Source organism: Camellia sinensis, chromosome 5 (assembly GCF_055761805.1).
Source record: "Camellia sinensis isolate YWXY chromosome 5, ASM5576180v1, whole genome shotgun sequence".
Taxonomy (NCBI): Eukaryota; Viridiplantae; Streptophyta; class Magnoliopsida; order Ericales; family Theaceae; genus Camellia; species Camellia sinensis.
In genome coordinates this window covers 204,587,261-204,612,317 of record NC_138965.1, presented here as the reverse complement: position 1 = coordinate 204,612,317, position 25,057 = coordinate 204,587,261, and the positions used below count along the sequence as shown (strand labels likewise).

General features: G+C 38.0%; 1 protein-coding gene across 3 annotated transcripts; it reads left to right on the top strand.

Annotated features, from left to right (window-relative positions):
• The first annotated feature begins 3,005 nt into the window (after positions 1 to 3,005).
• On the top strand, positions 3,006 to 24,669 carry LOC114275521 (extracellular ribonuclease LE). 3 transcript variants are annotated; one of them, XM_028217568.2, is made up of 7 exons: positions 3,017 to 3,509; positions 4,410 to 4,491; positions 19,729 to 19,856; positions 22,398 to 22,524; positions 22,645 to 22,800; positions 23,255 to 23,453; positions 24,308 to 24,669. In XM_028217568.2, exons 3-7 carry the CDS (start codon positions 19,792 to 19,794, stop codon positions 24,529 to 24,531), a joined length of 771 nt encoding a protein of 256 aa, XP_028073369.2. In that variant the 5' UTR covers positions 3,017 to 3,509; positions 4,410 to 4,491; positions 19,729 to 19,791; the 3' UTR covers positions 24,532 to 24,669. The 3 variants fall into 3 exon arrangements, with proteins under 3 accessions (XP_028073370.2, XP_028073369.2, XP_082727397.1); XM_028217569.2 differs by lacking the exon at positions 4,410 to 4,491 and having other exon boundaries at positions 3,006 to 3,509; XM_082871271.1 differs by lacking the exons at positions 3,017 to 3,509; positions 4,410 to 4,491; positions 19,729 to 19,856 and adding an exon at positions 21,979 to 22,128.
• The last annotated feature ends 388 nt before the right edge of the window (positions 24,670 to 25,057 follow it).

Sequence of the window (25,057 nt, the reverse complement as noted above, 5' to 3'; positions counted from 1 at the left end):
CAAGGGCACTAAGGTGTACAGTTTGTATTTCTACGAGGGTCTAGTAGGGTGAGTTTGGTTCAGTGAAACAACCAATTAGTGGGTAATTATTCAGTAATTCCAACATATAGTACTCTACAATATTTGGTAGAGAAGGTAGATAGGTGGGGTATTGTTTTGGGTGATTAAAAGGCATAAGGAGACATAATGAATAATGATTGGTAAACAGTACGAAGACGTGATATTCCGAAAATATTAAATAATTTCTCCCAATTAGCTGCATAGACTATGAATGGCATTTTATATGCCAGACTTCCTTCCAGAGGGGAGTAGTTATTGTCAGATAAGTTTGGGCCTACAGTTGTCAAAACGGGTCAAAATTTAAAACTTGGATGGTCAAAAGATTTAGCCACCTCACGGAAAACTTCTGTTACAACAAAGAGTTGCCCAGTGATTTTAGTACAAAAAGTTTCGACTAACCCCCCCCCCAAAAAAAAAGAAAGAGAAAAATGAAATTTTGTCAAGACAACTATTTGTAATTTTAAAAGGACTTGTCAATTTCATTTTTGAAGGAGATTCTTTTTAGAAATCTGTTTGTACGCTATTTTTCATTTCCAAACTACAAAATTTAAAAGACAATATCAGGATATGTAATTTGCAAAAGGCACAATATATCTACAAGAAAAAAGAGCCAAAAAGGGTGGGATGGGATGAGATAATCCCTCTCTACCCGACCCCGAAAATAAAATATTTATATATATTATCATTGCTATAAATTTTAAGAGAAATGTTACAAATGCACAATTTAAAAGTTAAAATTTATCTACAATGACATAGTTAAAAGTTGGTATATAACCTACCATTTGTCATGTTATTATAAGAAGTTAGTCTTAATATATATATATATATATATATATATATATATATATATATATATATATATTTGTTTTAAATTTTAAACTTTTGATGAGCTAAAAAGATTGGGACGGGAATTAAGAGGAGACATTCTCTCTGTATCACTTATCTAATAAATTTAACTTATCGTATAAGTAGTGTATTGTTAAGTTAGCATAGGACCAACCACTATGTAACTTTTCACCGAACAAGATTACCCCAAGTACTGCCTTCTCGAGTGCAAGGACTTGAACCCAATTAGTGGTCTATGTGAACAGTACGTATTTAATCAGTAAGGTCTTGTTTGTTTTCCTCTATCACAGTCCATTTCGGATTGTGAATGATAAACAGTGAAGATACCTCATGTTTGTTTGTTTTGGTTTTAGAGCTCCGGATTCATAATCTCCTTCGGACAACGATAGGCTTTGGCAAGAGTATTGTTAGTCTGGGTGAAAAGGTGGTATTAAAAAATAGTCCGTTTAGCTTAGGATGTTAACGATTGTCTGCTCAGACTTCCAGCCGTATATCCAATCGGTCAACTGCAATTTTTTATTTTTATTTTACGTATTGAGCATTTTTTTTTAAACATTAATGTTTAATATTTTTGTATTTTTTGTTAAGTAAAAATTATAATTTAATTTGTTTTATTATTTTATATTTATTTAATTTAACAATTTTTATACTAACAATTATCATCAAAATAAACACAATTTTACCCTCTATTCTATCTCTAAAAACAAACAGATCCTAAAGACCATCCCAAGCAGAGTGTGCTTATTTATTTGTTTAATTAATTAATTAATTTTTTTAAAAAGGGAATCTATTGAATTTTGTTAGTTTATGAATTAGATTAGTGTGCCAAGGTCGTTGTCGCCAAGTGACATATAATTGCGTCTTAGGGTTTAGTGAGTGGAAGATTTAGAGTTCAAACTGATGGATCAATAGCGATTCCTTTAAATTATAATTTAATTTTATTAACATATTAACATTTCATTTTTGACAAAAAATAATAAATAAAATAGATTAGTGTGAAAGTTATATTTGCCGGAGCCTGGAGGTCAATTCTACTACTAAAAAAACTCAAATACAATGCAAACTTTCATATTCAAACTCGTTTAACTAATGTCTTTACTTGTGAAGTTAAAATAAAGGTCTAACTATTCAATTAATAGAGAAGATTGGACAGTTCGATTTGAGTTTTATGAGTCCATTTTAAGTTTTAAGTTTTTTTAGCTCTCACGTGTAGTCTATTTATAAAATATGTTATATCGATATTTACAATTATATAATTTTATTATTTTTGTATTTAAATAAATAAATGAGCAAGTATAATTTTTAAAATGGAATGTTTGATTTTAAAAAAAATATGATAAAATTATGTAGTTACAATTATCAAATTAATTTAATTCTTTTCATAAGTGATTTACATGAGTTTAAGAGTTTTTATATTTATTTTTTTGTCAATTGATAGTATAAAAATTATATCATGAGAAATATTTACATCATCAAATAAATCACTAACAAACAATAGATATAGAAGTTAACAAAACCTAAGAGCATCTACACCAGTCTTTTCAAATTTTTAGTCAAATTATAACATAAAAAGTCATTTTTCTATTTTAGCTAGTCACTCCACTGCATCAAACTCTCTATTCTAACTCAATCCTATTAAAATATTTGTTATTCTTTTTTTTGTTAAATTGATGAGCTGCCAGTCAAACAATTCTTATGTTCCTTTGTAAACGTAAAACTGAAGGAAATGTGAAAAAAAAAATAATAATAAAAAATGACATTGACTAGTTGACCGGATGGACATCCGGTAACACACAAGTAGCGATGAACGGTACCTCGTTTGTTGTAGCGAGATACTGTAACAATCACAAATTTTGACGAGCTACAAGTGAGACTGATGGAGGTCGTTTTTTGAAGTTTATATCGTTAGTTTAGCTAAGAAACGATTTTACTGATCTTGACGCTGAGGCTCCCATCCCACTAGAGTCCAGATCCTTTGTTGTGGTTCTCTGCAGTGTGTCCTACAGTGGTCTAAAATGACGTCGTTTTGTATTTTTTTTTTTTTGGTTTCCTTTCCTCCTCTTTTTATTTCTCTCTCATTTGCCGAACCCTAACCCGCTAATACGAAGATAGGCGAATAGAGAGAGGCAAGGGCAAAACGACGGAAGTTGATGGTGACGGCGGCTAGTCGGCGAGGCAGTGGCAGCTAATCGACAAGGTTGAGGCTGTGACGAGAGGCGATGGCGGCTAATCGGCGAGGCAGCAGTTGTGATGCGAGGCAATGGCGAGGTTCTTCAACCTTCATTCTCACCTAATCTCTACTAGTTGATGCTTCAATTTCTCTTTCTCATGTGTACACATATATGATTTCTTGGGTTTGATGATCCCAAGTTGAAGCTTGAACCCATGAAGGCTACTTCTCTCACTGTCAAATTCCCAGTCAATCTCAACTCCACCACCCATGATGATCAAGATGTTCCTACGTTGTCCTATGATTAAAAACGAAGGGTCATCAATGAGATGGACTTCTTCGCTGACGATAAACACCACTACTCCAAAGCGGCAGCCTCCATCGACGATGAAAAGGACTTACCCGGACCTGCCCAATTGAATTTCAATGTCAAGTAAGTTACCCATTTCAATTCTTCTGTTTTTTTTGTTCATCGTATCAAATTTCTTTTTATTTGTTTTTTTGAGATTAATTACATTTATAGTCTATTGTATTCGAGTCAACTATTAATTTTGTTTATCCTTGCACTTGAAAGTTTATTTTTAATTTGGTGTTTTTGTTCAAGTTAAAAGCTAAAATCAATCAGTGTGTTTGGTTTGAGTTTTCTGGATTAAGTTTTTTGAAAACTGAGTTTTTTGGTTTTCGTATTCTTTTGTTTTTAGTGAATATTTTTAAAATTTTAAACATTTTTTTTTTACTTTTTTAGATGCACCTTAGTTAGATGTATCTAAAAAGTAAAAAATTTGTGAAAAAATATTTTAAAAAATTAATAAATACATGAAAATACAAAAAATGTACTGAATTCTTGTATTTTTTTTTGTATTTTTGGTATTTAGCGAATTTTTAAAAGATTTTTTTTACAATTTTTTTTACTTTTTAGGTGTATTTATGTTAGGTGTGTCTAAAAAGTAAAAAAATTGCTTAAAATATTAAAAAAATTCAGTAAAAACAAAAAAACACGGAAAATAAGAATGTAAAATTTTATGAAAAGTGTTTTCTGAAAAATGAAAACAAGCAAACTGTATTTTGCAGTATTTGTAAAAAAAAATAATGAAAATTTAACCCCAAAGTTTAGGAATTTTGGAAGTCATGTGACTAGCTTTGTTAGTCCCAAGCATAGGACTCGATTCTTCCATTTGGGGCGTCAAGTTCATCTTCCAATGGGATAGATTATAGTTTCACTTGTTTGTCTTCCAACAAGAGACCTCTATCTTTTGAAATTTGTCTTTTCAAAAAATTGTTTAGTTCTAATTCAAGATTGTACACTTTACTAAGTTAAAAAGGGTTTGCTCAGGCTGCAAGTTTTGAAGGAACAAATATTGATCCAATGGCATGGGAGGACAAAAAACCCTCGGGAATCACGTTTTCCTGCTTAGGTATGTTAAGTAGATTTTAATGAATTGTAACATTTCTAACTGTAGAGGCATATTTTTGTGAATGACAGCACGTGGCCGAGGTAACGTCGACGTGTCAGCCAGAGTGCCACGTGGCTTGGTCATGTAAGAGATGATCTCGGCTAAGCCGAGGTTATCTTTGAAGATACCAGAATTCGAGATGAGTGGATGAGGGACAAGAGTCCTGGAATGGGAAAGGACCTCAGTTTGGATAAAGATAAAGTTTTTAGAGAGTTTATCTATATCTGACTGGGAGTCCAAGATGAGTATTGAGCCAGAGTCCATTAAAGCTAGGCTTCTACAAGGATCAGGTTGGTGCTGGCTTTAAAAGTAAGGCACACTTGTGGGTCTAAGGTATGCTTTTTGTATTCTGACTAGTCAGTTAAGCACTATTTGCTATCCTTGAGAGATAATTGAGTACTGACTTGATCGTTGGAGTGCTCCTGGGTGGACGAACCACCGCCGGAGTCTTATCTTTCTATGACAAGTTGTTCCAGCGTGATCTATTCTGCTTTTGCTCTCTTGCTGAGTTCTTGTTTGGCAGTGTGGTCGAAAATGAGCACATACAATTTGGCGCCGTCTGTGGGAAACGTAAGGAGAATAGATGGCCAATGACGGACAGAAAGAAAAGATTGGGGGCGACATCCTTAGTGGGAGTGGTAAAAACGTTAATCCTAACATTGAGGAGGACAACTATAATGAAGAACCTCGGGATAAGAATCCCAGAGAAAAAGATGTCGGCCAAGAGGGAGACGCACTGAAAAAAGCATGTCAAGGTGGGTATTACAACGAGAGCGACCTCCAGGTATGGAAAGATAGATACTTGAGGAGGGATGGCGAGATGAAGGGAATGACAAACAAGTTGGCAGACCTACAATCGATTGTCAACTTCATGATACAGAACAACATCATGCAGCCACCATTTCTATTAGAGGGCATATCGATTTTAGCGGCCAAAAATGATGCCCAGAAAGGGGGACAAAAAGCAATCCCTGCAGTCCCTCAGCATGACAAGGCAAAGGAGCATTCACATCGGCCTTTATGGGTGGTCAGGCAAGGAGAATTGATGAGCGAAGAGTCTCAGAAGACACCTCATGCCGAGAAAACTTATGTCAAGGAACATCGACATGTTCAAGGGAAGGAGCTTTGTTTTGACACGATGAATGAAGGGAGGTTCAAGAGGACTCATAACGACATCGGGAGTAGCGCACCAAAAAGGCCGAAATCTATTGACAACCGAGCCCCTGGATGGACTAAGGAGAATTTAAGGGACTACCTCCAGAGGAAACGACAAGATGTTGAGGTCACATCTCTGGTTAAGCCCAGAACGTCGTTCTCAATAGAATTGGATAAGTTTGAGGCCCCGAAAAGGTTCCACATGTCGAGATTCCAGATTTACGATGGTAAGTCCGATCCTAACTTTTACATCAGCTTATATTTGAACTCAATGGCATTGTATACCGGGAATGAATCGTTGCTCTGCAAGGTGTTCCCCTCATTCTTTGGAGAAATCGCATCAGATTAGTTTCACAAGTTGTCGAAAAGAATTGTGAAAAGTTGGAAAGGCCTGGCCGAGATGTTTGTGGCCAGGTTCGTTACGAACAAACTGTAGCCGTTGAAGGTAGACTCTCTGATGGCTCTGAGAATTGGCGAGGATGAAAGCCTCAGGGCTTATGCCAAAAGGCATTATGAGTTATTTAATCGAATATCAGGGTGCAACCAAGAGTTGGCGGTCGTATCTTTTAAGAACGGCCTGAACGATGACTGCCTGCTTTGAAAGTCATTGGCAAAGACGTTGCCAAAAATTATGGAGGAACTCATGACCAGGATCGAGAAATATGCAAGAGCTGAAGAAGACATGCTAGGGACAAAGGCATCGAAACAAGAAAAGAGAAATGGCTCGCTGAAGCGAGGCCGAGGTAATGCTGGATGTAACAGGCAAGAGATAGGATTGAGGGTTGCACAGGCAGTCACTATCGTATTTCGGATTCCGATTTATAAAGTTTTGGAAACAATCAGGAACCAGCCATATTATAGAGCGCTAGAAAAGGTTCCTGGCGAATTCATGGAAAAAAGCCTAGGAAAGCATTGTGCTTACTACAATGAAGATGGACACTTGACACAGGATTGTAGAGCCCTAAAAGCACATTTGGAAGATCTGGTAAGACAAGGTCACTTAAGGGATCTAGTAGATAAGGCCAGAATAAGGGAAGAGCAAGCAAGGCTGCCCCAGGCACCGGCAACACCACCTCCACCAACACCACAACCGCAAGTAGATGGACCTCAAGTGATCAATGTGATTCACTCGAAGGTCAATGAGAACGAGGTACGTGGGGAGACTCAGAGGGTAAAGCACTTATAGCATGTGTATCAAGTCCAGCAAAAGAGGCCTAGGGCAGACGAGTACCAGGGACCAATGGTGTCCTTTATTGAAGCCGACCTAGACATGGTGCAACATCCACACAATAATGCTCTGGTGATATCCCTTAAGATTGGAGAATGCTAGGTAAGGCACATTCTAATTGATCAAGACAGCTCTAGTGACATCAAGTATGTCAGATGTTACAAGGAGCTCAGCCTTCACCAAGATGACCTAGAGCAGTCCAATAGTCCAATGGTCGAGTTCAATGGAACGTCGACATGGCTCCTGTGAGTAATAAGTTTGGAAGTACAGGCAACCACCAAGAAGGTAAGTACAGAGTTCACAATAATTGACACCCCCTCCCCTTACAATGTTATCTTGGGAAAGCCATGGTTACATACAATGAGGACTATTCCCTCAACACTGCACCAGCTGTTGCGGTTCCCAACTGAGCATAGAATTGAGGAGGTCAGAGGGGATTAGGTGCAGGCAAAGAATTGCTCCATGGCAATAATGAAATCCACCTGCAACGCACAAGAAGCAGAAACAATAGAGATTGAGGACGAGGACATGGAGGTCCTAGATGACGTCGGCAAAGAGCCAGTCGACAAAAGCGATGAAGCTTTGAAGAAAATTCTAGTCTAGCAAGGAGATGAGGAGCGCTTTTTCCTCCTCGGCTTAGGCTTGGTCGAGAAAGAGGAAACGGAGTTAGAAGCATTCTCGCGGGCAAACATAGAGGTGTTTGCCTGGACGCCATACGAGATGTCTGGCATTGACCCCGAGGTTACATACCACAGATTGAATGTAGACAGGTTGGCTAAACCCTTCATTCAGCGAGCGAGGAAGCCGATGTTGGTTCATGCGGAGACAGTAGAGGAGGAAATGAACAAATTATTAGAGGCTAGAGCCATCCGAGAAGTAAACTACCCTACCTGGCTGTAGGGCTGCAAACGAACCAAGCTGTTAATGAACAAGCTCGGCTCGGCTCGTTAAGGGCTCGGCTCGTTTAGTAAACGAGCCGAGCTCGAGCTCGTATAAGCTCGGCTCGTTTATCTTTATTTAAATTATATAATAAATATATTATTTATATATTAAATAATATATAAATATATATAAATACATTATTTATATATTAAAAATATATGAATATATATATAAGTAATAATATAAATCAAATTTTTATATATTAAATAATATAAATAATATTTTTAATTTAAATATTTATATTTAAATAACATAAATAATATTAAAAAAAAATTATCGAGTCAAGTCGAGCCAAGCCGAGCTCGAGCTTCATTAAAATTAACGAGCCGAGCTCGAGCTCAGCAAAGCTTGGCTCGGCTCGGTTCGGTTCGTTTGCAGCCCTACCTGGCTGTCCAACACTGTGGTTGTAAAAAAGAGGAATAGGAAATTGAGGGTTTGCATGGACTTCACTAGCCTGAATAAGGCTTGTCCCAAAGATAGTTTCCCACTCCCCAAGAGCGATCAATTAGTGAATGACACTTCAGGGCATGGAAGGATGAGCTTCCTAGACGCTTACAGGGGGTACCATCAGATAGCAATGTACCCCTCTGATGAAGAGAAGACTGCATTTATCACCCCAAAAGGATTGTATTGATACAGAGTGATGCCTTTTGGGTTGAAAAATACAGGAGCAACGTACCAGAGGTTAGTGACCAAGATGTTCAGACATCTAATTGGCAAAACAGTGGAAGTATACATTGATGACATGGTCATGAAGACCAAAAAACCTGAGGATCATCTGGTCAACTTGAAGATAGTTTTTGACATCCTTAGAACATATCGGCTCTGACTCAATTCTTCGAAATGTGCATTTGGAGTTAGATCTAGTAAGTTTTTGGGATACTTGGTTACAAGAAGGGGCATTAATGCAAGCCAGATCAAATTAAGGCCATCTTGGATTTGAAAAGCCTAACGTTGGCAAAACAAGTGCAGATGTTGACTGGAAAGGCTGCAGCCCTGAACAGGTTTATAAGCATAAATTCAGATAAGTGTAAACCATTTTTCAGTTTGTTGAAAAGGCCACAAATTTCTTGTGGACAGAGGAATGTGAAGTTGCCTTGGCCGACTTGAAAAGATACTTGACCACAACTCTAGTTCTCTTAAATCCATCACCTGGAGAGGAACTGTTCTTATACTTGGCGGTTTCGGAGCATGTAGTGAGTGCAGTGGTAATCAGAGAGGAGAAGGGAGAACAAAGGGCAGTATATTATGTGAGTAAAATCCTTGCAGGCGCAGATACCAGGTATTTACCCTTGGAGAAATTGACATTGGCCTTAATGATGGCCTCTAAGAAGTTGAACCATTATTTTCAAGCCCACAGGATTATGGCATTAACTGAGCACCCCTTGAAATCCCTGCTACAACAAGGAGATCTGACAAGCAGGGTAGCCAGATGGGCAATAGTATTGGGTCAATACGACCTGGAATTTAGGTCTAGAACAGCAATTAAGGGCCAAGTTCTGGCCGACTTCGTGGCCGAGTTCACACCTGGAGCCATCCCACATCGGGATCTGATGAGCCACGGTTTTGGATGTCCAGGGGAACAAGAAGAGACCTAGCTGGGAATGAAAAACCCCACAGTAGAGCAAAAGAAAAAAGAGAAACTCAAGCCTTGCGATATTTACATCGGTGACTCCTTCTACCTGTTTGTTGATGGGAATTCAAACCGTCAAGGAGTGGGGGCAGAAATGGTGTTGGTATCTCCAGATAGGAAAATGTTAGAGCAATCCATTCGTTTAGGGTTTAAAGCCTCAAACAATGAAATAGAATATGAAGCACTGATCGCAGGATTAAAGTTGGCAGCAGCAATGGAAGCCGACGAGGTGGTAGTCTTCTGTGACTCCCAGCTTATTGTGAACCAGGTAATAGACGAGTATGCAGCCAAGATGAAAGAATGATAGCTTATATCAAAGAGTTGTTAGACTGTTAGCCTTGTTTCAGGACTGCCAACTATGGCAGGTTAGCCGAGATGACAACAGCCATGCCGATGCCTTGGCTAACTTGGCTAGTGCAATGAAATTAGGGGAAACAAGGACAATAATGGTTGACTATTTGTCAAGCCCAAGTGTGGAACCACTGATCACAAAGTACGAAGCAATGTGTATGAAGATGGACCCAAGTTGGATGGATGTAATAGTAATGTTCCTTAGAGGTAGAAAGCTACCAGATGATCGCAAAGAAGCACACAAGACCAGACTGAAGTCGGCTAGGTTTAGCATGACAGTAGAAGGACATCTCTACAGAAGGTCTTTTTCTGGTCCCCTTTTGAGATGTGTGCATCCCTCCCAAGTTGAAGACTTCTTGTATGAAATATACGAAAGAGTATGTGGAAGCCATGCTGGGGGTAGATCACTTGCCCATAGGGTCATTACTCAGGGGTATTGATAACCTTACATGCAGAATGATGTTGAAGCCTACGTTAGAAAGTGCGAGAAGTGTCAAAGGTTCGCGCCTTTTGATACATCAACCAGTAGTAGATTTGAACCCAGTGTCCAGCCCTTGGCCATTTACCCAGTGGGGCATGGATCTTGTTGGACAACTACCCCAAGCAACTGGATAAAGGAGGTTCCTGCTAGTAGCAACTGACTATTTCACAAAGTGGGTGAAAGCTGAACCCCTTGTGAAGATTCGGGATACTGATGAGAAGAACTTCATATGGAAGAACATCATCACCAGGTTTGGGATCCCAAGGGCAATAATAGCAGACAATGGTACACAATTTAACAATAAGCTAATCAAAAGCTTCTGTGCAAAGTACAAAATCAAAAACTATTACTTTACTCCAAGTTTCCCTCAGAGTAATGGTCAGGCAGAAGCATTTAATAAGACTATTTTAGATGAGATCAAAAAGAGGCTGGCAACAGTAAAGGGAAAATGGATGGAAGAGTTGCCCAATGTACTTTGGACATATCAGACCACGCCGAGAAGATCAACTGAGGAATCTCTATTTGCCATGGCTTATGGCACAGAAGCAGTCATCCTACTGGAAGTCAGCATCCCAGGGATCAGAACCCAAGGAGTAGAGATTGGGACTAACGAGACATTCTTGGCCCGAGATCTGGACCTACTAGAAGAAAGAAGGGAGAGAGCAACAATTCGCCTAGGGGCATACCAATAGCAGTTTGCTAGGGCTTACAATAAGAAGGTCAACCCAAGAGAGTTTCAAGTTGGAGACCTCGAGTTGAGGAAGGTCGTCGGCAACAAAAAAGATCCCAAAGAAGGAAAACTTGGCCCAAATTAAGAGGGGCCTTATAGATTATCTTGGTCGCCGGCAATGAGGCATATCAGCTTGAAGACAATGATAGCAAAGAGTTACGAAGACCATGGAACACTTGTAACTTGAAGTTTTTCTATCATTAGATTTTTGTTTTTCGAAATTTATGTTGTTAGCCGAAGTAATAATAAATTTTTAGCTAGATTTTGAAATTTGTGTAATAGGACTGACCAGTCCTTTGGCGATGTTTCTGATTGAAACATGACAAATAACTTAGACTTATTAAATGACAAAGTTGAATTATACTTGCATATAATAGAGTTGAACTAAGTTGGCGATGTTTATGATTGAAACATGACGAATAACTTAGACTTATTATATGGTAGAGTTGAATTATACTTGCATATAATAGAGTTGAACTAAGTTGGCAATGTTTCTGATTGAAACACGACGAATAACTTAGACTTATTATATGGCAGAGTTGAATTATACTTGCATATAATAGAATTGAACTAAGTTGGCAATGTTTCTGATTGAAACATGATGAATAACTTAGACTTATTATATAGTAGAGTTGAATTACACTTGCATATAATAGAGTTGAACTAAGTTGGCGATGCTTCTGATTGAAACATGATGAATAACTTAGACTTATTACATGGCAGAGTTGAATTATATTTGCATATAATAGAGTTGAATTAAGTTGAATTGAAACTAGACTTGCCATTAAACTTAGAATGGAACTAAGTGCATTTTAGTTAGATTAATAGAGAAACCAAGGTTGAGAACCTCGGCCAATCTTTGTTTGAACCTGACTTTAGCGAAAGTTTATACGTGCTTAATGTGAACATAAGTGAAACTTAGGTTCACATTAGGGGGCAGAGAGCTGGAGAATGATAAGCTTAAAAATTTGAAGTGCTTAGGACTTGTTGAAATTGTTGAAATTTTATATACAAAATTTACAAGTCAGAATGGGCTTAACATTTGTTGAAATTTTAGAAAAATTTACAAGTTGAAGTTAACCGAGGTTATATTGGAAAAAGTATTCGAGATACATAATTGCCGAGATAGCCAACCAGGTTGCTAGGCTTGGAAAGGGTAAAAGGAAGAAGTCTTGATAGAAGATAGCATGTGAAAGTAAAAAGAAATACTGAATAAACACTTGCAAAAATATTTTTTATATTTTGAGTGTTCGCCGAGGTGAGCCAATGGTTGGCTAAGGCAAGTAGTCAAGGTTTGTATCCGAAGTATTATACCCCAAAGTTATTATATAGTTAAAGGTATACTTTGAAAAAATGCAAAAATATTCTAAGTATAAGAAGCATGAAAGGCATGAAAGAAAGCAGTAAAGCCTACAAACATTCAACACTTAGAAGAAAGGAGAAGACTTGCATTCAAAAAGGATTACTTGTTCAATTACAAAAGGGGTACATTGGCCAAATATGAAGCTAAACATTGTTCAGACAAAACAAAATACAACAGAAAGAAGAAAGAGTACAAAGAAAAGATGAAATATCCTAAGTACTAGGATTGGTTTGTGATTTCTCAACCTCAGCTGATGGAGTTTTGTCGGCCTCGGTTGGCAGCATTGCATATTTCTCTGCCCTACTTCGGCATCTATTTCGAGTAGAGTCTGGTCCAAACTCCTTTCGGTGCACTAGATCTCGGCTTCAGATATGGTTGGTTTGGGAGAGACGCCCTTGGAGACCAAGTCATCCTCCTCATCTTAAGTCAAGTCTATTTGCTCATTGAGGGTGGAAGACATGGCATCAGTGCCAGCCTCCTCCTCTACTTCATCAACTTCACCATCCTCGGCATTATCTTCGTTGGCTTCATCGCCAGAGTCCTTGGACTCTGGAGGGAAAGGCACTTGAAACTGATTACTGTCTCTGAGGTCGGAGTCCATCGGCACAGATAACTTATTGAGTGCCACTGTCCAACCAAGGTAATAACGTCGGTTACAAGCCAGGTTGACTTGCTGTTTGTATTGGTCGCAAATGGCAACTTGGCCCTCTTCAAAAGCTTTTTCATCGGTCACTTTTACCTCGGCCTCCTTAGAGGCAAGGGCCTCTTGAAGCTTGGCCTCTAAGTCAGCTACCTTGGCCTTGGCAGTTTCAAGGTCGGCTCTGGTGGCCTCGGCTTTGTCATTGGCCATTTTGGATTTTTTCTCAGCCAAATCTTGAGCAGCTTTGGAAGCCTTAGCCTGATCCAACAAAGCTTGATTGTTGGCCTCGGTGTGATTGAGAGAGGATAGAAGTTTGGCAGCTTCCTTGGTCTTCTTGCCAACTCCTTCCTTGTCATCTCGATCTTGACAGCGTATGAGTGAGCATGCTAGATGGCCTACAAGAAGTAAAATAGATTAGTGAAATTTGACTAAGGCCTCGTTTGGGAACAGGCTAATTTAGTAACTTTTTGGCTATTTGGCTAAAAAGGTAGGTAAAAAAAACTTGTATGTTTGGGATGACTTTTTGGCTAATTACGAAAAGATGTGCAAAAAATAGAGAGAAAAGAGAATCTTTGACTTTTTGGTATGAGTTGTTGGCTTTTTGGCTAATTTAGTAACTTTTTGACTAATTGACTAAAATAGCCTCTTGCCAAACGAGGCCTAAGTATATAAAGATTACAAAAGAGTATGAAAGAGACTTACCAAGGCCGAGTGCTGCATCATAAGGGCAAAGTTTTCATACTCATGCAGTTCGGCCATGCGGTTCATATCTTCTGGCAGAAGAACAACCGTTAACAAGGCTGCACCGACTTTGAGATTCATTGCCCTGTCGCCAACTGTCAAGGGTCTGTCATCTACCATAACCTCGGGAGCCCAGGTCATATTGCTAGGGAAGTTGTGGCTACCCTCAGGTTGCTCAAACCTTGGCTTTTTGGATGGTTGGGAGTTGGATGTATCAACCTCGGCTGGCCTTTTCTCAACAGCTGTTTGACTTTTCTCTACCTCGGCCAATTTGGAGATTGGTACAGTGTCCTCAGAATCAATCTGAGTCACTGTGGCCTTAGCCTTGGCCTTCTTCATTCTTTTCGGCTTTGGCTTTGGTTGGGTTGGAGAAGACGAGGATTGCACCGTCATAACCCCGGGGATATTGCAAAGAAGGTCTTTAACAATTACTGGTTTTTAGCCCATTTCGTCAGTAGGGGAAGTAATTGTTACTTTGGTGCCGAAGTGTATTGCTGGAAGGGCGGTTGGAGGATTGGCTGGGTCGTAAGCCGATGCCTCAGAAGGTTGGCGTTTGCGGCTGTGGGTTCTACCGGCAGGAGTAGAAATTAGAACTCGGCGTCGGTGTTGGCGCTGGGATAGAGGAATTAGTTAGGAGGCTGAGGTAGATGGTTGATCAGCTATGTCAAAAGTAGAGGCTTGGTCTGGCCTTAGGGATAAAGTTGTTGGTGGAGTTGTGGCAAAAAGGGGAGTCTTACTTCGGCGAGGGACGTCGGGCAAGGCCGACTTGTAGATTGGTATGTAGTTTAGTAGAAGAGGCGTCTTGCGCTTCTACACAAGAAGATCTAACAACCTCTTTAGATCTTGGCTGGGAACGAATGATTGCCGAAATCCCTTCACCGGTTGAGGAAGAACTGCAGAAAACAGAAGAGCAAACATTAGAAGAGATGAGTAAACTAGCAAGCCTTAACAAAAATGAAATTTTAGTATGAGTAACTAAGTCTTACCATTACCCTCTTTAAAAACTATTCAGCTAAGAGGATAAAGGTGGAGATCATCATCAGGTGAAAACTCTTAATTGCCCAAGACGACAAAGTAATCATCTCCAGCACCCTTGTTGGAGTTTGAGAGGTCGGCTATTAGTTTGAAGGCGACGAATCTGGGCTTGAGGTAGTATATGTAGCCTTTTTGAGATTTAAGGTCACACATGGTGTAGCAGAATTGTATGTCGACTAAGGTAATCCTAGCTTTTTCTCGGTGTGCTGGTTTAATTATGCCATTTATGACCCTATAGGAGTTTATGGTAAGTTGCATGGGGTTAAATTTGTAGTAATGGAGGATTTCTTGAAAAAGAGTATCAAGGGGAAACTGAAGTCCACATTCGATGAATGCAACAACGAGAAAGGGCATGGAGTCTCCGTTAGGCATGATGGAGTCCTCATCCTAAGCTAACCTTAAATGGACGTCGGCTGGGATGGAGAACTCTCTCCTAAAGTACTCAAGTTTTTCTGGGGTGTCTATCCTCCACCTGAACATCCCCATGACGTTGGATTAGTAACAGTTGGGACAAGATTTGGGAAATAATGAGTGGAATAGGTTTGAATACCTCGGCTAAACCGTAAAGTGGCCACTTCTAGGGTTTTTTCGGATCTAAGGGAGGTTTTGGTTTAGTTTTTTCTAAGTATGTGATTTCTCTATCAAAACCCAAGCCTAAATCTATATGGAAACACGAATCAATGGCAAGAATCTGGAAACAAGTCAAAGAAAAATATGAAAAAAAAAAACATGGTTCAGAGTCAAGAAAGTAACATTTATCAAGAACATTAAGTAAGTGTGTGCAGATGTGCAAAAGTCAAGAACAGTGGCAAACCGTTAAAACATAACGTATATGAACAATATGTATGTGTTTATATAGACACAGAAACAAATTGAATAAACATAGAGTCACAAACAAGCATGTCTAATACCCTAAATGGTGTCAGCCAGAGTGCCACATGGTTTGGTCATGTGAGAGATGATCTCGGCTAGGCCGAGGTTATCTTTGGAGATTCCGAAATCCGAGATGAGCGGATAAGGGACAAGAGTCCTGGAATGGAGGAGGACCTCAGTATGAATAAAGATAAAGCTCTTAGGGAGTTTATCTCTTTCTGGCTGGGAGTCCAAGATGAGCATTGAGCCAGAGTTCATTGAAGCTAGGCTTCTACAGGGATAAAGTTGATGCTGGCTATAAAAGTAAGGCACCCTCGTGGGTCTAAGGTACGCTTTTTGTATTCTGACCAGTGAGTTAAGCACTATTTGCTATCTGTAAGAAATAATGTATAGAGAAAGAGAGAGAATAAATTGTATGTATTATTATTGATTGATATATTGATAGATTTATTGAATGTTACAATGATTCCTATATATAGAAGAGTAGGTGGTAGATGGAGTAGGTGAAGTGGAGGTGGTAGTGGTGTAGTGGGTTAGGTTTAGTGGAGTAGGTGAAGTGGAGGTGATAGTGGTGTAGTGGGTTAGGTTTAGTGGAGTAGGTGAGGTGGTAGTGGTGTAGTGGGTGGATTTTAACAGCCCCCCGCAAACTCAAGGGGGATAGGAACTAACCAACTTGAGTTTGGAGAGAGTAACAAAACAAGAAAATACATAAAAATAAAAGAGGATAGGAGACACTGTATGGTCGTGTCAGACCATTGGTGAAGACACTGGATGGTGGTGTCATAACGTTGTAGAGGACACTGTATGGGGGTGTCATAACGTTGTAGAGGACACTGTATGGTGGTGTCATAACGGTGTAGAGGACACTGGATGGCGGTGTCAGACCGATGTAGAAGACAGTTTATGGGGTCATGTCGGACCGTTGTAGCAGACAATGTTGTGACAGTTGTTGTGACAGTTTACGGAGTCTTGCTGGACCCTTGTAGAAACTAACCGGAATCAATGTCGGGACAGTTTATAGAGTCTTGTCGGACCCATAAAGGAGCTAACCGGAATCAATGTCGGGACAGTTTACAGAGTCTTGTCGGACCCATGAAGGAGCTAACCGGAATTAATGTCGGGACAGTTTACAGAGTCTTGTCGGACCCATGAAGGAGCTAACCAGAATCAATGTCGGGACAGTTTAGAGAGTCTTGTCGGACCCTTAAAAAGTCGCACCCTCAAAAGGTGTGCCCAATTCATAAAAAGGCGTGCCATCAAAAGGCGTGCCATCAAAAGACGTGCCATCAAAAGGCGCGCCCAAGTTGTCGGCGAGCACCGAGAGGCGCATGATGCGCGTGTCTGCCTCTTCGTCAGGGTCTTTATAAACTGAGGCTGAGGCTTGGAAGCAGAGACAAAAAACCTGCTAGAAAAACTCTGAAAAACTCTTCGTTTTCTAAGAGAGATTCCTGAGAGAGACACTCTGTTGCGAGAGATATTCTGTAACACTCTGAAAAACTCTTCGTTTTCTGAGAGAGATTCCTGAGAGAGTCTGTAAATCGTGAAACACTCCCCTTCCGAACATTATCAGTCTGAAATTGCTATTTCGCTGAAACACTTAGCAACCTAAAAAACATGGCCTCTTCTTCCCGTTCAGCTACCCAAAATATGGCCTCTTCATCCCGTGGTCTACTCACTCTCTTTCCCGACCTCAACGAGTCAACAAGAGAGATAACTGGTGCGGAGGCCCGTGAACCTCAACCAAACACCTCTGGTTTTGCTCCGTTGAACTTTCCGATGCGGTCGGTGGAGCAAAGAATGGCAGTGCAGTCGGATGTGGAGGCCAATCAGTATACATTGAAGTCATGTGTGGAAACCATGACTGCGGTTACAAATTTGTCGAACCGGCTGCAGAGTAGGACAAATGAGGTGCAGCAGTTAAACGCCCAACTGGCTCTGCTCCAACGCATGTATAAGGATGCGCGAGCAGAGTTAAGTGTGCTAAAGGCGGAAAATAAGGAGCTGAAGCGGAAGGCCACCGTGATGTTCCGATTTGGAGGGCCGCCATATGCTGCAGTGGAAGAGCAGGGAGGAGGCAACTTGCTTGGTGGTCGAGGAAGCACGGAGGCAACACCGTCAAGGACCGCCCAGGACGGAGGCAAGAAGAAAAGACCGGCGGAATAGGCGAGAAGAAAAATCCCACTGTTCCGATTTGTGTTGGTTGTGTTTTGTTTTGTTTTGTGTTTTTTTTATTTTTATTTTTTTTATTTTTTATTTTTTTTTATGGTGTAAAATGCTGATCGGGGTTGATCCCCGGCATGAAGAAATGACAAGTTTGTAAAATGTTGTTTTTTTTTTTTTTAATGTTTTGGGAGTGTTTTGTTGAAAAAATAAAAATAAAATGAAAGAAAACAAGGGAGAAAGAAAATAGATAAAAAATATTTATAGATAGATTATATGAAAAACATCAGTGCGATTGTTTCAAAATAAAGTGGGGTATTTAAAAAAGAGGAAAAGTGACTTGGAAAAAATAAATAAAAATAAGTGATTTTTGAAATCAAATGGAGGGGAGAGAGGGACAAACCCATGTGATAAAGTGGAGAGAGAGTCGGTGAGTGGGGTGCAAAAGGTGAAGGAGAAATGATGGATTGAAAATGGTTTGGGTCAAAAGTGGACACTGTTAGTGGGGAACATGAGTGCATTGATTATTTGATATAATAATAATAATAATAAAAATAAAAAGTTAGAACAGTTGGAGAGAATGAGTGGAGTACGGTAAGGGTTTCATCCAAAGCCAAAATTCCTGCAGCGAATCACTTCGCAAATCCTAGCATGAGCTTTTTCTCTTTCCAGGCTTATTCATGAATTTCCTGGTGATTTCAAGAGCCTCTGGTGGCATTGTGGCAGAGAACACCCCAACCTGGATTTTGGGTGGCAGCAACTGAGAACACCCCAACTTGGATTTTGGGTGGCAGCAACTGGAAAATATCATAGATCTGATTTTTAAAAACCTCGTGACAGCATTTCATCAGCTTCATCCAAGACAAACATTTTGATGTAAACAGGGCGAAGTGATTGTCTCCGCAACATGTCAAACACACGACCAGGAGTACCAACAACAACATGAACCCCACTGGAGAGAATGCGCTGATCTTCGCGCACACTAGTCCCTCCAACACAAGCATGAACCTTCACACTTTGCTGGGCAAGTTCAAGAGTGGGTGGAAGAACCAAAGCTTGGCACTCAACCAAGCTATAATCTAGCTGCTGCAGAATTCCAGAGCAGAATGTTGCAGTGTTTCCAGTTCCAGACTGTCTCGTCATATGAGGTGAAGAATTCTTCTCCATCAGCCTCACACATGATTACAGTTGCACAAATCTTTGTTGATTTTATCAGCGGAATAGGTTGAGGTCCGGCGGGCGGCTAAGGTGAGGTTGCCGCCCGCCGGGGAAGCGAAAATACTAGGTTTTAAACCAGCTCTGATACCATGTAAGAAATAATGTATAGAGAAAGAGAGAGAATAAATTGTATGTATTATTATTGATTGATATATTGATAGATTTATTGAATGTTACAATGATTCCTATATATAGAAGAGTAGGTGGTAGTAGGTGGTAGATGGAGTAGGTGAAGTGGAGGTGGTAGTGGTGTAGTGGGTTAGGTTTAGTGGAGTAGGTGAAGTGGAGGTGATAGTGGTGTAGTGGGTTAGGTTTAGTGGAGTAGGTGATGTGGTAGTGGTGTAGTGGGTGGATTTTAACACTATCCTTGAGAGATAACTGAGTACTGACTTGATCGTCGAAGTGCCCCTGGGTGGACGAACCACCGCCAGAGTCCTATCTTTCTGTGACAGGTTGTTCGGGCGTGATCTATTCTGCCTGTGCTATCCTGCTGAGTTCCTGTTTGGCAGTGTGGTCGGAAATCAGCACACACACTAACATTTTCGCTTTATAAATAACAAAAAAATTCTCCTATATATTTATGCACCTAATTGACGAATAAAGTTGTTGTAAAGTTGCTAAACCTATGTTTATGTTTAAATGTTGCAGGCACTCTTCTCTGTTGAATGTATTTGAAGAGATCTATGCTTAAAAGACAATCAACATATTGCCATGTGCGACCAATTCTTCATCGTTACGATGGCCCTAAGTTTCACCTTGAACTCAACATTTAAGAGGTAATAACAGTTTAGACCAGTTTAAATTTTGTATGTGAGAAGATTTAGTGTTTTGGTATTTGCTGAATCCAATTCTAAACCTATGTTTATGTTTAAACGTTGCAGACACTCTCTCTGTTGAATGTATTAGAAGAGACCAATCTTTAAAAGACAATCAACATATTGCCATAGAGAAAAACATATACACATACAAAAGAAACAACAGTATCCTCAGAAAAACAAAATCAAAAAAAAAAAACAAAAAAACAAAACAAAACAAAACAAAAACCAAAAAAGAAACAATAGTGATGAGTAGTAAAAAAGGAATATAAAGGAGTTTGTCTATTTTATAGTAATATGTTGGAGCTATAAGGGTTTGGATGAGGAATAGCAAGTGGGGGTGTCTATGTAATGTATGATATATTACTCTTTTTTTGTTCTTGGGCTTCACACAAAAATATGATGAATTTAAATTGAATGAACAAATTTGGCTGGACTATTGAAGTGGCTTCTTGGTTGGCATGAATAGTGACTTGTTTGATCACAATGAAATTAGATCAAAATGAATGATGTGTCACCTTGCGACTATAATCTTGTATTGTTTGAGGAACTTGTTAATGAAGTGGAAATTTTTTGATATATATGAAAATTTTGATTATAATGTTTTCAGTAGTATTTATGTTAATGTCATTGATGGTGTGGAGATAGGACCATTCCTAGTAAATTGGGAATTCAATCACCATTGATATAATGAGTTTATGATTCTATTTTTGCTACACTTGTTAATCCTGTTATAGCCTTGATCTGGTTGGTCGTCATCCGACATTGGTATCTATTAACACTAGTATTTGTTTATATTGAGATGCCATAATAAAATTTTATAATTGTTTCTTTGGATTGATTTAAAAATGACTAAACCTCTTATGTCGTTAGAATTAAATTTTTGACATCACAATTGAATATATAAACAAATAAATGCGAAGTTGATGTAAGCCTAATGATGTAGTGGACCATTCAAAGTGACATGTGACGCAAGACATTGACGAAGGGTTCATTGCTTAGTTTACCATTTTCATTGCCTAGCTCAACCACAACTATTAATTACATATAATTTCACAATGAGAGAAAAATAAATTATCATAAAGGACATCAAAATTTTCTCTTCATAAGTGTTGAAATTAAGACCTTACACTACAAATGTGTTACATAATTATTCAGCCAAATATTTTAATTTTTACACGAGTCAAATTATTGAAATGAGTCATGTGACAGATCCACATGATCCATACTAGAGATTTTTAATTGGGAATAATTGATCCCTAAAATAACACAAAACGCATAATCCCATTAAAATAAAATTTAAAAAAAATGTTAAATGCTCATAAACAGAACTTGGAGAATCTATTATGCAGTATTTTGGAAAATTGGTAAAAAAATTAATTTTTTGACTTTTTTAATCTATTTTATCTTTTGTGAGTAAAAAATATAAGAAGTGATGTAACCCAAAATGAATAAAAAACTAAAAATTAACTTTTTTTGACTTTCCAAAAGACCCCTATGCCTATATGGTTGGAATTCATCTGAAATATAATGTGTCATACTTGAAAGAAATTTCGGCCACACAATATATATATGTATACACTTTACGTGCATTTTATGGGTTGTGTTTATGTGTACCCATCATTCATTCTTATTGTTTAAAAGAAATGATGAAAAAAAGTAAAAATCCAATATGTAACATAAATGGGATCAATTGAAATGCTCTCCATTAATGAGAGTGGGTCTGAGCTGTCTCCCGTCCAAATTCGAGACAGATCAGTCCAGTTTGGTTTATTGAATTCATTTTTAGATCCTTTTCGATAATTAGAACTGTTCGCATTTTAAGATTTGTTGAGTATATTATTTTTGTAAAAAATTACGTCGATTGAATAACGGATACTATGTATTCGGAACACTTTTGTCTGAAAAAAAATGAATTATTAAAAAATTAATGGTTCATAAAAAAGTAATCCAAATACATAATATCTGTTATTCAATCAACGTAATTTTTTACAAGGATAATATATTCAATAAATCTTAAAATATGAACGATTTAAATTATCAAAAAAAAAAAAAAACTCAAAACTAAACTCATTAGACTGAACTGGGCCATCCAATCCGGATGGTGGAGTGGAGGCAAACCCAGCCAATGAGAATTAGGGTGTGACGGAAATTATTGATTATGGAAAGATAGAAAGGAAGATGATGAACGGCGTCGGCAGTAGGTAGCGTGACGAGAATATCCGAATAACAAGTACGTACGTGTTCGTCGTCTTTGATGTGAAACAAACAATAATTAGGGCACAGAATAGAAACAAGGCTGACATGTATCAATCACCGGCTTCAGTTTCACACACGCAATGAAAACATAATTGGATTATTATTTGTCTGAATATACATACAAGCATTAATAGTAACGGATACTCTCTCTGTCCACATTCATCAATTTTCCCCCTATATAATAAACACCTATCAACACCATCACCACAATATCACAATCACTCCATTGAAATTAATTCACAGAGAAAGAGAAAGAGAAAGAGAGATGGAATTGAAGAGTTCAACAATTGTCAAGCTCTTGATTGTACTACAATGCCTATCAGTTGTGTGCTTTGCTCAAGACTTTGATTTCTTCTTCTTTGTTCAACAGGTGGGTGAGAGAGAGAGAGAGAGAGAGAGAGTGTGTGTGTTACTAATAATCATATTCATTTTTACAGAGTAGTCTAAACTTGAAGCTTCTTCTTGTTCTTGTTGTTGTACTATTATGCAGTGGCCAGGATCATACTGTGACACGAAGCAAAGTTGTTGCTATCCGACAACAGGGAAGCCAGCAGCAGATTTCGGAATTCATGGACTTTGGCCCAATTACAATGACGGCTCTTACCCTTCCAATTGCGATCCTAATAGCCCTTATGATCAATCCGCGGTACCTATCCTATACTTTATGCTCTTACACTGTGTTTGGATCAATAATTTAATATAAAAAAAAATTATATTTTTCACTCATGTAGTTTGATTCTAATTTTTGTCTATATAGTTTTAATTTGATTAATTTGATCCTACAATACTAAAGATATCAAAATAAAATACAAAAGAAATTACAAGAAACATTAGTGTAATGAATAAACTAAACCGAGTATTTTTGTAGTTCATTTTAAATTTTACATTGGTCCTCTAATTTTGCAAATTTAAATAGTAAGTAATGGAGGGCACATTTGTAACACAACTGAAAGGGTAGAATTCAAATTAAAACTACGAGAACTAAAACAAAATTTCACTAATTATAGGGACCAACGATCTAATTAGAAAAAATAGACAAATTTCCTTGGAAACCTAATAATTGAAGTTGTGTTTTTATAACATGGGGGGTGGGTATATAGATATCGGATTTGATCAGCAGAATGCAAGACAGTTGGCCGACGTTGGCGTGCCCAAGTGGCGATGGGTCAACCTTTTGGTCACATGAATGGGACAAACATGGAACATGTTCCGAGACCGTTCTTGACCAACACTCCTACTTCAAATCGGCACTCAACCTCAAATCCAATATAGACCTTCTCCAAATTCTTCAGTCTGCAGGTATATTTTATCATTTTTACCTTCTTTATTTTGACAAAAAATATTATTTTGCATTTTTTGATGTTTAGTATGATTAAAACAAAATGATTGTGGAATAATCCGTCTAGCCTGGACACATGGCTCTGCCACGATTTTCACTTTGATAATTCAATTCATTGATATTTTATGCTCTATTCACAAAAAAATAAAAAATCGGACAATTGTAACTTGCATAATTTCATTACATTATGGTAAATGATTAATCATCTCTTCTTCTTTTTTTTCAAGAGAAATGTGATAAATTATGTGACAATTTGAATTTTTTTATTATTTATTTTGTTATGGATAATCTACGTATAAAGACATAAAAAATCAACACACTAGATCATTGAAGTACAATCCATGATGGGCCCATGGGTACAGGCCTGCTCTCAATGGTCCAGTTCTTAAAAGAATTAGAGAGACGTATGGTTTTCATAAAAAAAAAATAAAAAATTCTCAAGGTAGATTTTTTATGTAATCAACGAAGAATGAGTTTAGTTGAACAAAAAATATTTTTAACTTATGAAAAACTTGGGTATAAAATCTTACCACCAACAACAACAACGCTACTATTATCACAATAACTAGTACATTAGTTTTAGGATCATAACAAAACATTAATCTTTCCGATGTAATCAAAAAAAAATTAACGAAACATTAATAATAATAAATAAATAAAAATTAAGAATATGTTTTCTTAAAAAAAAAAAAGGGTCTGACGCCAAAATAATTGGAGCATTTGTAGCAGTTTCGAGCTCATCTTAGCATTTTCTTTCTAGTGTTTGTTTCCTAGGAAACTAATTTTGGACAATGGCATCGACGTTGGTTAACAGGAATCAACCCAGATGGAGGATCATACAGCTTAAGCAGCATTAAAGGAGCCATAAAAAATGCAATTGGGTACAATCCTTTTATAGAATGCAATGTTGATTCATCTGGGAATAGCCAGCTGTACCAGGTTTACATTTGTGTTGACACTTCTGGATCAAACTTCATAGAATGTCCTGTGCTACCTAGAGGCAAATGTGCTTCCAATCTTGAGTTTCCTTCCTTCTAGGCTTTGGTTCTATGCTCTGCTGTTTTTTTTTTCCTTTTTTCTTCTTTGAATCCAATCATTGGATTGTAATCTTTGTCAATGTAACTAGTTGGAATTTACTTGTGCAATAAAATTTGTCTACATGGTGTTTCTTCTTTAGTTATTCCTATTTTATTTTTTAAAAAAATTATGTTTTTGTTTGAGTAAATTACACAATTGGTCCCTCTTAGTTTTTCCTTAAAATTTTTATTTTGCCCTTGGTAGAGAATCAAGCTAGGTAGTACAAAATTGAGGGGTGTTGGTCTTTTTATACTAATACTTGGCAGCCTTTGCCAGTCTATGGCAAATACTGGTTTTTGTGTTGGATTTAAACTTCGCGAACAATGCTTGTAACCCTTACATTTCAATGTGATCCTTTTAACAATTGTCGTTACAATCATTTGAGAATTTAGTAATTCTAGCACAAGAAAGATAAATGAATAAATTACAATAGTGTTTTTTAATAGGTTTTTTTTTTTTTTCTTTTTTTTTTCATCTATAAAAAATG